At 41.9% G+C, this 18,361-nt stretch overlaps 1 protein-coding gene across 6 annotated transcripts in view; it reads right to left on the bottom strand.

The window, feature by feature from the left end:
- FANCC (FA complementation group C) overlaps positions 1–18,361 on the bottom strand; it is a 274,629-nt gene that overhangs the window by 8,963 nt on the left and 247,305 nt on the right. For 4 of the 6 annotated variants that reach the window (XM_059924463.1, XM_059924464.1, XM_059924466.1 and 1 more), the window contains 5 exons: positions 17,528–17,627; positions 10,192–10,267; positions 7,876–7,957; positions 3,017–3,197; positions 2,286–2,913 (listed from right to left, as the gene is read on the bottom strand). In XM_059924463.1, coding sequence (XP_059780446.1) covers positions 2,542–2,913; positions 3,017–3,197; positions 7,876–7,957; positions 10,192–10,267; positions 17,528–17,627 — 811 coding nt within the window. In that variant the 3' untranslated portion in view covers positions 2,286–2,541. Of the gene's footprint in view, positions 1–2,285; positions 2,914–3,016; positions 3,198–7,875; positions 7,958–10,191; positions 10,268–17,527; positions 17,628–18,361 lie in introns of those variants that run through there. The other 2 variants (XR_009503626.1, XM_059924467.1) reach the window with 1 other exon arrangement.

The following is an 18,361-nucleotide window of genomic DNA, read 5'->3' as shown; positions in this document are numbered from 1 at the left end:
CACACACACACACACACACACACACATACACACCACACTGGTTTGGTTTAGACACTGGGACACTGTTCATACATGTTTAAAGCTCAAGCAGAGGTCACAAGTCTGTGGAATCCACATAATAATAGTGGCTGTTATAGGTCTGTGGGTTGTTTTTGCATAAAAAATATTTATTTCATGCTGAGATTTCTGTTTGCTATAAGAATGGTACATCAGGTTGTGACTTGGAAAACAGTAAAAACTGAAAGCTGTAGATCCAAAGTGCCACATGGAACTCATGAACAGCTATGTTCCCTCATTTTCAAAAGAATACTTAGGCCTACTCTGAAAATTCCCATGACCAATTTTATGGATTTTGTGTGAGTCGTTTTTTTCCCTGGAAGTTAAGGCTTCATTCAATGAAGTCTGTCATAAGCTCCAGTACACTAGCAGTGCTGTGTGAGCGACTCCAACCGTCAGGGCTTAGGAAGCAATGCCTCTGTATCCATTTTCTTCCTGACTGGCGTTTGATTTTCTCCTCTCATCCATTATTCCCTGAGGCTTGTCTTCTTCCTTTCTCTTTCACTCCAGGCCGTCTTTCCCTTCAAATACCTTCCTCACATGCCCAAAACTTTAATGCTTTCTAAAAATCTTTTCAGGAGAAAAATATAAACTTTCTTTTCTAAGTATTAATTTTTGTCCTGCATTATGAAAATTTATATATGCTCACTGTAAACCATTTGAACAAAAAAGTAAAAAGAAAAAAAATCAGAATGACTATAACTCCACTATCCAAAGAGACTCGTTGAAAGTGAGGTTTACATCCTTATCATCTTTTTTCTATGCATCGTGAACACAGCACTCACTATACACAAGGTATTCTAGAGTTTTCACAGTTCACTATAAGCAAGTTATCATTATCTATAGCACATGTTCTTTGATAACATGATTTTTCATGGTAGAATGCTATTCTGTGGTTGTAATACACCACAGTTTATTTAGCCGATATCCTTACTATTGAAAATGTAGGCCATTTTCAGTTATTGCAGTTACAAACAATGCTGCAATGATCTTGTACATAAATCTTTATATGGCTCTCTAACTACTTCCTTAGGATAACTCCTAGAAGTAGAATGACGGGGTTAAAGAGTAGGAACCCTCACCTGATTCTTTCTTAAGAGTATACAAACATAGACAGTTTTTGTTTTTTATCATGATTTAATTCAAAGTTAGCAAAAGAAGATGAACACCGGCTGGCAGAGAACATGGTCTGCAGAGTGGAGTGGGTCTCTGAGCAGGCCGTACGCGTCCCAGGCACCCCCTCCCAATCCCGAACCTCAAGGATGCCCAGCAGGGGTGACGGTCCCAGTCACAGAACGCTGCTGCGCACGGTCTAGTACCGTGATGTAATTATGCCTTTCAAGGCGGAGGCACAGATATTGTCAAGCTCAGTCGAATCTTATAAGAATCATGCTTTCAAAGACAGTTCACAGTTTGTCAAGTCATCCAACAGACCATCAAAGGTCAGGAGAGCGAGAAGTATGCACTACTAGTTAAACTAGGAAAACTGGGCCCCATTTGCTCCCCGGATGCTGCACAAACCGGTGCCTCAGGCTGAGCACCGAGAAGGAAGAGGAAGGAAACAGACATACGGGCACTAAACTACTCTGAGTGAGCTCATCTGTTTTTATCCAGGCTGCCAAAGCACCCCCTGAGTAAGAACTAGGCGTAAGTTTTATTTAAAAAAAAAAAAAAAAGAAGACCAACTTAACTAGTAGAAAGATAGGCCAATGCAGAACTCTCTAGAAAATAAACCTTACTGGACAATTTATTTCTCTACACTTCAAAAGTAATCTGTCAGCTTCTACGATCGATTTGGAATTTAACATATAACCTACCAATTTAGCTTATACAGAATCAAATATAAAGTGTATATAAAAAGGCTTCAGAAATCATTAGTGCTTCATACTTTTTAATTATTATTAAAATTAAGATAATGAAAAATTAGGATTCTCTTTAATTAGTTTAATGTGATATTTTAAAAGGGAAAAAAATAGGCTTTCTTTTTAATCAGATAGCAATTCTGAAATACATGTTAATTTCTAAAAGAAAAATGTTCTATTTTTGATCCAAAATCATCACCAAATTTCAACTTTTTAAAATCCCAACTCTTTTCTTTCTCCTGCCATATAACATGCTTTTAAACAAGTAAAATATACGGCCATATCTGAACTAGTCTCTGGTTTTTTCAAACAGAAAACATCAAGCAAATAGGAGCACTGCTCTCTACATAAAGAAACCTGCTCCGTTTAATTATTAAAATCAGCAAAAAGTGCTGGCAGTTGAACTTTTAAAAACCAGCAAATAGATGTTTGCAAGGCAGGCGCAAATGCCTTTAATCAAAACATTGCTCCTGTAATTATTACATTCCACACAAAATAACAACTGTCTCTGCCACAGACAGTTAGCCACTCCTGTACTTTGCTGCTCTGTTATTTAGGAAATGGCCAAGTCCTTTTTCAGAAGCGAAGTGGTTAATATCATGTGATTACTGTTTTAAGAGTTCTACACAAAGCCGGGACTGTGAGGACCTACTGACTGATCCAAGAAGGGAGTTGAGTCAAGGCGGAAGCGGACAGGGCCAGGCCACTGATCAGAAGGAGGACGGCGCTCCTCGGCAGGGCGGTCACACCCTGCACGGCATCCCCTGGAGCGAGCGGCCCCAGGGCCAGGCGCGCCTGTGGAGCACGGCAGCGTGGCAGTGACCAAGAAGGCGTAGAATGACCCAGGGATGGAAGGGCTGCACCTCATCGCCTCGGCGCCTCCCAGGACAGCAGGCGGCGCCTGGCCTCCAGTCCACTCCTGAGGGCAGGAAAACACCTCGACCACAGGCCCGGCTCCCACTCGCTCGTCCGCGCGGATGTCTGCATGTACCTGCTGAGGTGCCTGGGGGTCAGTGAGAGCCAAACCCACTGCAGGGCCCCTTCCAGCCCCTGAGAGACTGATCCTGAGGCCGCACACCATAGGCCTGGCCACCCACCATGGTCTGTGCTCTCTGCTGACGCCCAGCGCCTGGACCGCAGCTGAAAGCCAGGAGCCACAGCAGGGCCTCTGGAGCTTCAGCCTCAGCGTCCGACGTCAGTAACTGCTCAGCCGCCATATCAGCCCATCCTCCAAAGTGAACGAACAAAAACCAGCTCTCAAAGGGGCCTCCGTAGGACCTGGAACAGAACCAAAACACATGGCAGCCGGGCAACTTGATTTCTTTTTCCTTTAGGTTCTTAAAGCAACTTAATGTTTGTGAATGGTTGGCTTCAATTGTTCTTATCCACTGAAGTACAACTTGCAAGGAATACGAGTTAGCCTCAGAAAAAGAGCTCACAACGCCGCCCTGAACCTGTCACAGGACTTTCAATGGCATGCCTCTCAAAGCCTCATGTGCCCTGAGGACCTCAGACATTTAAATCTTTAAATCAAGGTCATCCAGGGACCTTGAGTGAGCACAGGCCTTCGAGAAAGGAAGGTTTTGGCCCGTATCATCGAGAACGATGCAAGATGAGAACCTGCAGGCCCACCGCTCTGCCTTCTGCGTGGCCTCCACAGCTGGGCTGCTGCGCAGGGTGCGGCCCCTCAGCCACCAGGCGGCCACCCAGGTAGCCCCGAGCAAGAAACAAGGGGGCTCCCTGGGGTCCAGATGGAGACCAGAGAAGGGACGCAGGCCGAAACACGTGCTATTCATTTTCTCACAAGACAAAAGATTCTGGTCAGTATTTTGGCAATTATGAATTTTTAATGAGCTGTATACTGTACTCTTTCCTGTCATCAAGTATACATCAATGCTGAAAAGTTAAAGCTTTTGTGAAGCTATCCTTTTGTCACACAGGGAACCGGGAGTTGCAATAAAGGGTAGACTCTTCTTAAGGTAAGGACCCACTAATTTTGCATAGTGACAGTCCTAGCAGTTTAACATCTCCCCTGGGAGAAATGGAGCAGGACTGGCCTGAGATTAACGTAGAGCAGAACTTTCCTTCTGAACTGGGGAAGCTCCTAGAACAGGAAAGCTCTGAGCCCCCTCCGCAGTGCTCCGTCTTTGCTGGATCTGGGTGCGTGGTCCTCTGCTTGGCCCCTGGAATCCCCAAGCCAGCACTGTCCCCACCTCTCCTAGTCACTGCTTTCCTCCTGTTCAAGTCCTCCCGGAAAACAAGTGATTAAATGTTCTGAAATCTAGCTTGCAAAACAGTGACAGAAAAGGGAGGAGGAGGAGCATGAGTCTTACTCCCTTGTCCCCACAGGAGGGAGAGCTGACGCTCCAGGGGCCACATGAGCGGTGGGCTGGGTTGTCTCAGAAGCAAGGAGCCAGCTCCACGGGGTCTCCTTCCTGCAGGCCTCACGGACGAGTGAGCTGAGCAAGGGCTCCCCCATGCTCGCTGCTCCCACATGGGCATCCCTCCTGGATCACGGCTCAAGGCCTGGTCATTCTGCCTCTCTTCCTCTAGCAGCTGACTGTGCGATGCAGTCCCATGGGGCTGGCTGAGAAGGTGCCTAAAGCTGCTCACAGACCCCTCCCCGCAGGTGGCCCTGAAGCCTAGTTGAGGCAGATCTGGGTTAGGCAGGATCCCCAAGAGGTTTGGGGTCTAGGCCCTGCTCTTCAACAGAGACAACCAGAAGGGGTGTGTATGGGGCTGCCAGGGTATGGCAGGTCGTTAATATGGCCAATCCTCTGATCCCCACTTGGCTGACAGTTCTGTCTGTCTCCTCTACTGGTAAGAGATCGGGGGCAGGGTCGGGGAGAGAGGCTGTGTAAGTGAGTAGCTGGCACCCAAACCTGCATCAGTGATGATAAACAGAAGAGCACCAGCCATAATATGTGATGGCTCAGTAATGAGATCATAGAGAATTTCAAGAAGGAAAAGTGGCAACAAATAAAGACAGTATTAGTAGGCTAGTATAGACAATGAATAAAATATGTATACTCTAAAAGCAAGGAAGTTAAGAGGAAGCCGAAGGGTACTATGTTACAAAGAACTTAGCAAAGCCTAAATGTGAATGCTTCTAGGGAAATAACACATATAAGAGGGTACCTAATATCATAATGTTAGAAATTACTTTATGTTAGAATGGATTTTCTAATTTTAGACAAATATTTATTACAAAGAGGAGGAAAAGAAACATTTCATCCTACTGTGCAGGAGAAGTTTAGAATTTCCTTCCCTAGAGAGGTAGAGAAGACCGAAGGGCCCAGAGAGGTGCCCTTCTCGTTCTGCAGGCCAGGGTTTGCAGCATGTGAGCACTGCTTTTTTCCTAAGGTCTATTCTTTTTATTGTTATGCTTGTACATTTCAAAGCCTAACACTAGCCATTACTCAGAACAGTTTCTGTGTCCGGTATTTACACATGCAGCCTATTTATTCTGAGCTGCTCGAAGTGCTTCCTCCACTTCTTACTCAGCAGTGTGCTTACCTGTTTGGGGATGGAAACAGACCAATACAGCCATACCTCATTCTACTGCACTTCACAGATAATTGTGTTTTTTCACAGACTGAAGGTCGTGGCAACCCTGCGTCCAGCAAGTCTATTGGCTTCATTTTTCCAACAGCATTTGCTCGCTTCCTGTCTCTGTGTACATTTTGGTGATTCTCACAATATTTCAAACTTTTCCATTATATTTGTCATGGTGATCTGTGATCAGTGATGTTCCTTGTTACTATTGTAATTGTTCTGGGGTGCCATGAACTCTGCCAATATACGATGATGAACTTAATCGATAAATGTGTGTGTTCTGACTGCTCTACCAATTGTCCGCTTTCTCTCCTTCTCCTTGGGCCTCCATAGGAGACACAACAATATTGAAATTAGGCCAGTTAATAACCCTACAATGGCCTCTAACTGTTCAAGTGAAAGGAAGAGTGGCATGTCTCTTGCTTTAAATCAGAAGCTAGAAATTATAAAGCTTAGTGAGGAAGGCACGTCTAAAGCTGAGATGCGCTGAAAGCTAAGCTTCTTGCACCAAACAGTTAGCCAAGGTGTGAATGCAAAGGAAATGTTCTTGAAGGGAATTAAAAGTGCTACTACAGTGAACACATGAATGATAAGAAAGCAAAACAGTCATTGCTGATATGAAGAAAGTTGTAGTGGTCTGGATAGAAGATCAAACAAGCCACAACATTCTCTTATGCCAAAGCCTAGTCCAGAGCAAGGCCCTAACTCTCTTCAATTCTATGAGGGCTGAGAGAGGTAAGGAAGCTACAGAAGAAAAGTCTGAAGCTAGCACAGGCTGGCTCATGAGGTATAAGGAAAGAAACTGTCTCCATACGTAAAAGTGAAAGGTGAAGCAGCAAGTGCTGGTGTAGAAGCTGCAGCAAGTTATCTGGAAGATCTAGCAAGATAATTAATGAAGGTGGATACATTAAACAAAAGATTTTCAATGTAGACGAAATAGCTTTATATTGGAAGAAGATGCCATCTAGGACTTTCATAGCTAGAGAGGAGAAGTCAATGCCTGGCTTCAAAGCTTCAAAGGACAGACCAACTCTCTTGTTAGGGACAAATGTAGTTGGTGACTTTAGGTTGAAGTCAATTCTTATTTACCGTTCTGAAAATCTTAGGGCCCTTTTAAAAATCTACTGTGCCTGTGCTCTATTAATAGAACAACAAAGGCTGGATGACAGCACATCTGTTTATAATATGTTTTACTGAATATTTTACGCCCACCGCTGAGATATTCTGCTCAGAAAAAAAAATTCCTTTCAAAATATTACTGCTCATTGACAAAGCACCTGGTCACCCAAGAGCTCTGATGGAGATGTACAGTGAGATTAATGTTGTTTTCATGCCTGCTAACACAACAGCCATTCTGCAGCCCATGAATCAAAGAGTCATTTCGACTTTCAACTCTTACTATTTAAGAAATACATTCCTCTGAGGGATCTGGGCAAAGTAAACTGAAAATCTTCTGGAAACGATTCACCATTCTAGATGCCATTAAGCACATTTGTGACTCATGGGAAGAGGTCAAAATATCAACATTAACAGGAGTTTGGAAGAAGTTGATTCCAATCCTCATGGACGACTTTGAGGGGTTCAAGACTTCAGTGGAGGAAGTAACTGCAGATGTGGCAGAAACAGCAAGAGAACTAGAGTTAGAAGTGGAGCCTGAAGATGTGACTGAATTGCTGCAATCTCATGATAAAATTTTAATGGACGAGGAGTTGCTTCTTATGGATGAACAAAGAAAGTAGTTTCTTGAGACGAAACCTACTCCTGATGAAGCTGCTGTGAGACTGTTGAAATGACAACACAGGATTTAGAGTATTACATAAACTTAGTTGATAAAGCAGTGACAGGGTTTGAAAGGAATGACTCCAGTTTTGAAAGTAGTTCTGCTGTGGGTAAAATGCTATCAAACAGCACTGCATGCTACAGAGAAATCATTTGTGAAAGGAAGAGTCAACTGATGTGACAAACTTCATATTGTCTTATTTTAAGAAACTTCCACAGCCACCCCAACCTACAGCAACCACCACCATGATCAGTCAGCAGCATCAACATTGAGGCAAGATCCTCCACCAGCAAAAAGATTATGACTCACTGAAGGCTCGGACAATGGTTAGCCATTTTTAGTAATAAAGTATTTTTAAATTAAGATATGTGCATTGTGTTTTTTAGACATAATGATATTGAACACTAAATAGACTACAGGATAGTATAAACATAACTTCTATATGCACTGGAAAACCAAAAAAGTCGTGTGACTCACTTTATTGCTGTGGTCTGGAACGAAGCCTACAATATCTCTGAGGTATGCTTGTAATGCCTTCCCGTCAGGCCTGCTCAAAGGGAAGATAAGGATACAGAGCAAACGCGTGTGAAACAGACCTACGAGCCATCAGTGTTTGCTTACCCATGAGTTTGGTCTTCAACTACTTCTTTGAGCATTTCAGAGATATGTTTCAGTGCCTGGTGCCAAAGTCCCTGTGGGATATCTGTGGGTGGAGAGAGCCATCAGAGAGGAGCTGAAGAAAAGTCAAACCTATTAGGAATCATCTACAGCTAAGACCAGAAGAGGGCTTTTGGAGGAAAGGCCTTAATTTTCCTGGTCCACGGAATCCGTACCACTGCTCTCATGCTGATCCCAGCCAGAATCTATGTCTCTGGCCTGCGAAGAAAGACGTGTCAGTGTTACACAGGGCTAAAGAGCTAAGGCTCTTTAACTCGGGTACATGGGAGTGGACAGAGACTGCACAGGCAGCCCACTGTAGGGTTTACAAACGTTATGTGGAAGATGCCCCAGGTTTTTTTCTTTTCTACTCACCTACCCCCTCCTCTATCACTAGTAATCTGTGATTTCAACATACATGGAGATTATAATAAAATAATCAACAAGGAATTAGGAATGGGCTGCCCAACTGTTTTTCTACGATTGTGATGAATTTAGAATAAGATTTCAGGTGTATAGTTTTTTTAAAAAAAAAGGTCAGAAAAAAATACATGGGTATCATACAGACAAATGTCTTTTCTTTAGTTTTTCTGGTTTCACAATTTTCCCATGGTCTTAAACACTTCTGAGCATGTATGTATCTGTAGTTCTAAACAACATCTGAAAAAGGTTACCACATTTCCATGTAGTGATAGGTTCTGTAATTAAATACACGAGAAAGATAATGTAAGTGATACAATAACCACTACTACCCCACAAATGTTAAAGAATCATAAATTATCTCTCTCCCTCTTCTGAACTCCCATAACTCTTGATTTGCAGGCTTTGAAGGCATTCTTGTTTTCTTCTTTTTATTAGTTGTTTAGGTATGTATTTTATGTCTCCTTTACTTGTAGCTCCTGGATAGTCAGGGCTCATAAGTGACCCATCTTTTATGCCTACAAGACTTTACAGTGGGCACAAAATCAATTTCTGATGAATAGAAGATTCTACTGTTAAAAAACACTTCAATTTGTGAATGTAACATTATTTTTCCAAATGTAATATGCAGAAAACTGTTCTAGAAACTAGCAGAGGTAGTCTTTTGTTTATAGATTTCCAAATTTAAAAAATAACAACCCCAATACTTTTCCTGGAGCTCATTCAGCTGCTCACATAGGTTGACCTTAGGCTTTGTTGATCTGACTTAGGCTGTGAGACGTGGCCCTGGAAAGTGAATTACTGACTTTTCTGTCTTGTTATTAAAGTTTTCCCGTTGTGTCCCCACAGGTTAAGTTCCACAAAACTGTTGACTAGAGATCCCACCAGGCCCGTCACCACCTCCACCTCTAGCATCTGAGAGGACAGCATCAAGTGGGTCACTTTGGGTGAGAACCTAATCTTTTAGAACAAGGAAGAGGAATTTTGATTTTGTAAAATGCTCTGAAACCTCGAATCATACTTTCCTCAAATGAATTTACTTACTCAAGTCTCAGGAAAAAGCCAGGGAAAAAAGCGAAATAAAAAGGAAATATTATGGATTCTTTTACTCTTTTCTCTCCTCTTTCCTTCCATGGTCAGATGAATGCCTTTTTCTAAGGCACAGAGTCTGTCTTGTGTCAGTGTTGCCTCTGCTTCAGATTTCAGGCTTTAGACGGGAAGGATGTCTATATTCTCTATTTCTGAAATGTTTCCTAAACAGGAGCTCACAGGCATGTTAACAGATCAACATCAGTGGAATCAGGGCAGAATCATCACTTCCCCAACTGGATATGGCCTCTGGAAGGCTGGTAAATGAAATCAGAGAGGGCTGTGGTCTAATACACTTACTGAATTCTTTCAAAAGGCTTCTCTTGGCTTGGTTAGGAGAAATTTCCACTAAACTTCTCGGCTTCATTCATCATTTTATCTTTTCTTTTGAAACAGGGGGCACAGAGTAGAAAGAATGAAATACGAATAAACATACTGTTTTATTCCAAATCAGCCAAGTCTTAGCCTGTTCCTGGCATCCAGGTAGATCTGGCTGGCACAAGCAGAGGCCTTGTGTTATCCAGAACAGACTATCAAAACCCAACTGGAGGCCATTTTGTTCTTTTTTCTTTCTTTTGGTAAATGATGGTAACTGGGAAGTCAAGCAAATTCTCACATCAAAATCCACAGAATGTGAGACCCTGAGAGCTTAAAGGATGTTAGCAATGACCAATTCCCTTTACAGATAAGGAACTGGGAGGAAACAGTTATAATTTAATCAGTGTATTCCCAGAAGTTATTTTAATATGGGCAGAATCAACCTTCACATACCTTTTGGGTGTTGGAGTAGCACCATGACAAGAGACGGAGAAGCATAAGGAAAGTAGGTCTTGAATGCAAACTTCAGCTACAATAGAATCAAAAATTCAAAACCATTTGAACATTAGCGTTGGAAAGGGTGTTAAGAAAATACAAAATCTTGCATCCTCTGCCCAAAAAAGACCCTCTACTTTATGTGGTCAGAATGTTTCCCTGCACGCTTATCAAAAAAAAAAAAAAAAAAGATTCTCCTAATAATCTTGTAAATATGTTCCAAAAAATTAAACCTTTTTAAAGTCACCTTCTAGGACTTAAGAAAAATAGTTATACTCCTGATGTCTTTATATCAGTTCTTCACCTCACATGAACTCAATTATACACATAAATCTTCTAGTTAAGTGAGAGTTTCCAAGGCAGGCAGTTGCGAGATGGTTTTTTTATAATCAAAAAAGCATAAAACAACGGTGCTCACAATACTTTGAGGGCCAAAGCGCTATCCTATCTATACCCTCAGAAGGCACAGAAGTTTTGAAGTACTTTTGTACAAAGTTGAGGTAAAATCTATAAGCAGTTAAGTGCAAGGGCTTTAAGGGTACAATTTGATGACTTTTGGTAAATGTGTAAATCCAATGTGACCATCACTCCAATCAAGACACAGAACATTTTGATCACCCCAGAAAGTTCCCCTGTGGCTGTTATAGTCAATCCCTCCACCCCATCCCGGCAACCAATATTTTATTTCAACAAGAGAGAGTAGTTTTGTATTTTCTTGAATTTCACACAAATAGAATCATAAGAGGATGTATTTTTTTGTGTCTGGCTTCTTTGGCTCAACATGTTCTTTTGCAACTCATCCATGTTATTGTGTATGCGGAGTTCATTTTTTTAAAAATTGCTCTGAAGTAGTCATTGTATGAATATGCCATAATCTGTTTATTTATTCTCCCATTGATGGGCACTTGGGTTGTTTCCAGTTTGGGGCTGTTATGAATAAAGCTGCAGTTAACATTCACATTTATGTCTTTTTATGGATATGTGCTATCATTTCTCTTGGGTAAATACCATAGGAATGGAATTAGTAGGTCATAGAATAGATGCTTGTTTAACTTTATATGAAACTGCCATGTAATTTTTCAAAGTGGTTGTACCACTTCACACTCCCATCACAATTTATGAGAATTTCAGTTGCTCCACATACTTGTCAACTTTTGGTATTGTCAATCTTATTAAGTTTAGCAATATTAGTGGGTGTGAAATATTACCTTATTATGACTTTACTATTCATTTTCCTGATGTGTTTACTGCCAACTTACACATATTTTTTGAAGTGTGTATTCAAGTCTTTTGTCCATTTTTAAAACTGAGTTGTTTCTTATGTTCTTGAGTTGTAAGAGATCTTTATATATTCTGGATACAAGTTCCCTGTCAGATATATGTATTGAGAATATTTTTTACCTGCTGGTGGATTGCTTTTTCATTTTCTTAAGGATGTCTACAAACACCAGAAGTTTTAAATTCTGATGAAGTCTAATTTATCCATTTTTCTCATATTGTTAGTGCTTTTCTGCATTTCTTCTAAGAAATCTTAGATTATCCCAATGTCAAAAAAGATATTCTCTTCATTTTCTTCTAGGAGCTTTATGGCTTTAGCATTTATTTTGAAGTCTATGATCCATCTCAAATTAATTTTTGTGTTTGTGAGGTAGAGGTTCATTTTTTCCTACCTGGATATCCACTTGTTTCAGTGCCGTTTGTTGAAAACTTTCCTTTCCCCATTGATTTTCCTGGCATCTCTGTCAAAAATCAGTTGACTACATATTAATATATGTATGGATCTATTTCTAGACACTATTCTGTTCCACTGATCTATCCTTTTGCCAATACCTCACTGTCTTGGTCTTGATTACTATAGCTTAAAGTCTTGAAATCAGGTAGTTTGAATCCTCTGTTTTGTTTTTGTTTTTTTTTGCCTTTGAAATCTTTTATTGTCACTTTGGTTAAGGAATAAGTATTGTCTCACAGTGACCTATGGTCTTATTTGATCAAGTATTTTAAAACTTTTTGACAAACTTCCCAAAATATCAAATTTTAATTAAAGTTCTTTTGATTTCCAGCTAACTTTGGGATACCTTCGAGGGCCCCTGAGGTATCTCAAAGAGAAATATTTAATGAGGATTATTTCGTATGTTAAATTGAATGTAATCGCATGTTTAACCATGCCTTTTAAGTCTTTTGTCACTTACAGATATTTTTGTACTCTGATGCTGTTACAAAAAGTGCTTCATCATCAAGGAGATTCATGGAAAGGCTATGGAAACCGTTACAACAGTTCCACATCAAGATGATGGCTATGCGAGGATTCCAGCCCATACCAACTTAAAACAAGGAGCTGTCCTGCCCCTGGGGCCCCTAGATCAGGCATCCAGAGATTTTTACTTCCTGACAGGCCCCTACTCAGCCTTGAAGCAGTTACAGAAGGTGGACCATTGCCCCTCTGCTTCCCATAAGAATATGGAAGTCTGAATTTTTTTTTTTCTCTTGTTTTTTCAAAATTGTTCTGGCTACTGTAGGTCTTCTGCATTTTCATATAAGTTTTAGAATCAGCCTGTCAGTTTCTGTTTTGAAAATCATGTTGGGATTTTAACTAGGATTACACTGAACCAGGCATCTCAACAATTCATGAATATGGTTTCTCTCTTTATATGTTTAAGTTTTCTTTAGTTTGTCTCACCAGTGTTTTATAGTTTTCCAAGTGGAAGTCTTATACACCTTTTTTTTTCTTTAATAAATTTATTTATTTATTTATTTATGGCTGCACTGGGTCTTCATTGCTGCGTGAGGGCTTTCTCTAGTTGCGGCGAGCGGGGGCCATTCTTTGTTTTGGTGCACGGGCTTCTCATTGCAGTGGCTTCTCTTGTTGAGAAGCACGGGCTCTAGGCGTGCGGGCTTCAGTAGTTGTGGCACGCGGGCTCAGTAGTTGTGGCTTGTGGGCTCTAGAGCACAGGCTCAGTAGTTGTTGCGCACGGGCTTAGTTGCTCCATGGCATGTGGGATCTTCCCGGACCAGGGATCGAACCTGTGTCCCCCTGCATTGGCAGGTGGATTCTTAACCACTGTGCCATCAGGGAAGTTCCAGGAAAACTGATACACCTTTTTAAAAATTTACTTCCAAGTGTTTTATGTGTGACTGTAGATTTGTCTATTTCTCTTTTTACTTCTGTCAGTTTTTGCTTTGTGTATTTCAGAACTCTGTTATTAGGCATATATCCATTTGTAATTGGCATTTCTCCCGATGAACTATTGCATAATTATAAAATGTATCTCTTTTTGTCTGGTCATACTCCTTATCTTGAAACCTAATCCATCTGCTGCTAGTAGAGTGATACCAGCTTTCTTGTGCTTATTATTTACATTACGTATCCCTTTCCTTCCTTTTAACTTATCTGTGTCTTTATAATTAGAACGGGTCTCTTGAAAACAACAAGTGGGTCTTGGTTTTTCATCCAGTCTGACATATTTGCTTATTTATTTGTTTATTTATTTATTTATTTTTGGCTGCGTTGGGTCTTCGTTGCTGTGCACGGGCTTTCTCTAGTTGCGGTGAGTGGGGGCTACTCTTCTTTGTGGTGCGCAGGCTTCTCACTGCAGTGGCTTCTCTTGCTGCAGAGCACGACTCTAGGCACGCAGGCTTCAGTAGTTGTGGCTCACGGGCCCTAGAATGCAGCTCAGTAGTGGTGCACGGGCTTAGCTGCTCCACGGCGTGTGGGATCTTCCTGGACCAGGGCTTGAACCCGTGTCCCCTGCATTGGCAGGTGGATTCTTAACAACTGCGCCACCAGGGAAGTCCCATATTTGCTTTTTTACTAGTATATTTAGTTGATTTTCACTTAGTTTTTGTAATTAATGTACTTGTAGATATATTTGGGTTTATCTTTTTATATTAGTTTCTTTTGCCCCATCTATTTTTTGTTCCTCTGGCAGCCCACAGCTCTGTCTTTTGACACCTCAAGTCAATCAGATTGTGCCTTGAGTTCTGGCCACCCCCTCACCCCTCCACCCACTCAACCCCCCTTCCACCCCTTACATGAGAGCCCTCATGGAAAAGTTAGAAGATTACCCAATGTGGTTTCCTTTTTCAAGGGTTGAATCCCCTCCACTTTTAATCTGCTTTTTGGGTTGCTCTCCAGTACACCTTCAAATAGTTTAAAAAAATATTTTCCCCAGGGTTTATAGTTTTTATCTGTGGGAGATTTAGTCTAGTATATTATTAAACTCTGCACTACTGGCACCAGAACCTGAACTGATTTGCTGTTTGTACTGGAGCCATTCGTTATGCAAGCTCAGAAAAGAGGCTTGTCATGACAGCCTTAAGTTTTTGCCTACTAGTCCGACTGGGCACATTGATGGAGCTGCACTGTGCTCTCCAAACCAAACAAGGGTGAGAGGAAAGGATGAAAAGAGAATGAGAAGCACTGAAGATAAACATTTCTGACAATGGGAAAGAATGTGGATTAATGGGATTTCTCATAAACTGCTGGGGGGAGGGACTTCCCTGGCGGTCCAGTGGTTAACACTTCACCTTCCAATGCAGGGGGTGCCGGTTTCGATCCCTGTTCGGGGAGCTAAGATGCCACATGCCTCGCAGCCAAAAAATGAAAACATAAAACAGAAGCAATATTGTAAAAATTCAATGAAAAACTTTAAAAATGCTCCATATCGGGGCTTCCCTGGTGGCGCAGTGGTTGAGAATCTGCCTGCCAATGCAGGGGACACGGTTTCGAGCCCTGGTCTGGGAAGATCCCACATGCCGCGGAGCGACTGGGCCCGTGAGCCGCAACTGCTGTGCCTGCGCGTCTGGAGCCTGTGCTCCGCGGCGGGAGAGGCCGCGGTGGTGAGAGGCCCGTGCACCCCCGCTCACCGCAACTAGAGAAAGCCCACGCACAGAAACGAAGACCCAACACAGCCAAAATAAATAAATTAAAAAAAAAAAAAAGGTCCACATCAAAATAAAAATGTAAAAAAAAAAAAAGAGATATCATTCTAAAAAAAAAAACAAACTGCTGGGGGGAATGTAAATTGGCACAAGCATGTACGAGAACAATTTGGCAGTATCTGCCAAACCACTCCTAATAACCAGCACTTCCAGTCCTAAGTATATGCCCCAGAATGTTCAGAGCAACGCTGTTTATGAAAGAAAACAAAATCTGGAAATAATCCAAAAGCCCACCACCAGGAAGACAGCTACATTGTGGTACACTTCCCCAGCAGAGCACTACACAGCAATCCCCACCAGGACCACGACCACGCACAGCACAGAGCAATCCTGGTAGCACGATGCTGGAAAGAACAAGGCTCAAAAGGCTACATACGGTGTGCCACTCTTATCTGTTGTTTGTTTTATAAAGTGCAAAAACAGTCACAGGTAAAGAAAACATGGTTTAGCAATCATATACACGTGACCAAACTACTTTCAGAAAAAGCAAAGGAATGATAAACATAAAATCAAAACAGCAGCTACCTGAGGGGAGAAAGTCAAAGTGACAGGATTGAGGAGGAGCACGTGGATACCTGAAAGTTGCTACTAGTGGGCCAGGTCTTGTTGGGCGTCAGGTTGGTAGATACTCATTTATTAAGAACGAATATGTGGATGGATGAATAAAACAGAAAGAAAAGAGGGCCATGCATGGAACTAGTAGGACAAAGGATGTCATGCATCAGGGATTATGATTAATCTACAAAGGGGCACTCAGGAAGGCAGGGGATTGATGATGAGAATGGCATCGACTAGAAAGGCAGGCAATCAGGAACAGCCCCAGGAAAAGAAATGACATAACAAATGTGGATGAAGGCATTTGCAAAGTTAAGAGGCTATTGCTCTTGTATCCTGAACCCCAGGTGAGGGCAATGAATTCCTGTTTCTTTTTGGATCCCTGCCCTGCCTTCCACCAGAACCCAATCTGTGCCCCTCACACCAGCAAACACATGTAGCCTGGGCAGGGTACTATTTTAACTTAAAAGTGACTGTAAGAACAGTTCAACCAGTCCAAATCTAAAGTGCCAAGGCCAACCCTGCAACTCAGGGGAAAAGCTGGTAAGGAAAATAGACTCAAGCTAACGGTACAGAGCAATACTTCTTTCACCAATGCCCTCCGCCCTAACCTAGGTCTGTTCCAGGAGTCAAAGGCACAGGTTTTCTAGAGGTCAGTTCCTAATTGGAAATACTAAGAATATTCAGGGAAGATAAAAGATATTTATAGTTATGCCTCAAAATAAGCGTGAGGGCCAGCCAGTGCCTTTCAGCAGAGCTCTCCTCCCGAATTCCAGGCTGGGTACCATTGATAATGCTGTTTGCTACAGTCTAGCTAACTTCCCTTGGGAAAGAAAAGATGTGAAAAAAGCATCATAAATATTTATCATTGCCTTAAAAAACAGAAACCTCTGCTAAAACCTGAGAGGTTTCTTGGCGTAGGAGTGTATGGGATTTTAGTACAACCAAGCATCACAGCAGTGCTCTCCTAAGTCAAACTGCAGAAAGCATACCAAGGGACCATGACATCTCACAGGAAACTGCAGTGGACTTGGGCCCTTGAACAGGCAAAGCACCACACAGACATTAGGTCTGTGGCCGTCAGAAGTACAGGCCAGTTAGAATGCCCAAAGACAGAAGCTCTCTGGTAGAAAAGGTTCCTGTTACACAGGTCACTCTGATCGATCAGCTGCCTCTGCTGACGGCCCCCCAGTGCAAGTCCTCCTGCAGATCCCTAGGTCCAGCTTCTTGCTTACTGAGTCCAACTGACACCTCTTGATCATGGCCATTCCTAGCTCCTCCTCTACAATTATTCAAATATTTCCTTGTCACTCTATCTCCTTTCTCCCCTGGAACTCAATTCACATTTAGGTCTCTGATATGAATGGAAACTAATAATTAAGAATGTCCAGTATTGCTTTGTAATAAGTGGCATTTCCTTCTTAGCACATGCCATATAGACTCCAGAATACCTCTCTCTAGCCTGGGAGGGGCAGAGTCCTGCTTGACAAACAGCATACAACACAGGGCCCAGAAAGTTCACCCTCTGGGGTGGCACGTGCTGGCATGGCAGAGTTCTCTGCGCAGCAGTAGATAAATGCTTCTGGGTACCAGGACACAGGACGGACAGGAACCATCTTGATTTACTTTCAATTAAAATGGTTTTACCTTTGCTGGGGTTTTCATTTGGAAGCTTTCTTCTTGAACAAAACAGTCTATCAAAATCACTGAAAATAAAGTGCTCCCATCTGGTGATTAATCAAATACTCTTAACAGCTTCTTTTTCTTTGGGGGAATGAATAATATCTGCAATATAACGAACCTGCTTGTTTTCTTTTTCCAGAGCTTCTACAAAGCATCGTGTAAACACTTGGAGAGTGGCTAGTACTTCTAGGGCTCCATCAGTTTCCAGGAGTGCGTACCTGAGCAATGCAAAGCCAGATCACAACACATTCAGTGATTAACCTGGCAAACACGTGAACCTGAACATGTAAAAGGGAAAAATGGAAACATTTTTTTGTGCCATAAGCTTCAACAGTATCTCAACTCATCAGTTTTCAGTCCTTGCGTGAAATCCCTTTTCTAAAGATTTTCTTTAAAATTGCAAACATGCAGAGCTCCCTTTCTTGTTTTCTAAATTATTAAGCACTTCATATCCCTTCCACATGGGCCTGGAATGCTCTTTACAAATATTTGCGCACTGTATGCCCAGAAATGCAACATCCACAGAACTTTTGCTTTTGCAAGTGGAGAAAGAGGTGCCCCCAGGGTTAAAATGGCTCAGTCAAATCCACCCAGCAAAGTGGTGGAAGAATCTGCATGTTCCTGGTTTGTTTTCTATGCATTTTCACACAACTAACTTTTCTTTATGTTTGTTTAAACAATAACAAAAAAATCAACTGAAACTTTGCTAGCTTTAAACTAAAAACAGCATTCTGACTTATTTCTATACTCATTTAGCTTAAAGTTGGTATGTTTCAAGACCAACCCAAGTGCTGGATTACTTGCTATTGTAAAAATTCCTTTCCCCAGTGTCTGCTGTCTGCCATGGGGCCTCTGTTTGCTGAGTGTGAGGGGGATGGGATAAAGAGAGTAGATACCCTGGCTTTACCAGCACCCAGAAAAGAGGCTGGAAACCCTCCCTGGGTGGGCAAGT

Source organism: Balaenoptera ricei, chromosome 6 (genome assembly GCF_028023285.1).
Source record: "Balaenoptera ricei isolate mBalRic1 chromosome 6, mBalRic1.hap2, whole genome shotgun sequence".
NCBI classification, from domain to species: domain Eukaryota; kingdom Metazoa; phylum Chordata; class Mammalia; order Artiodactyla; family Balaenopteridae; genus Balaenoptera; species Balaenoptera ricei.
This window is presented reverse-complemented; position numbering and strand designations above follow the sequence as displayed.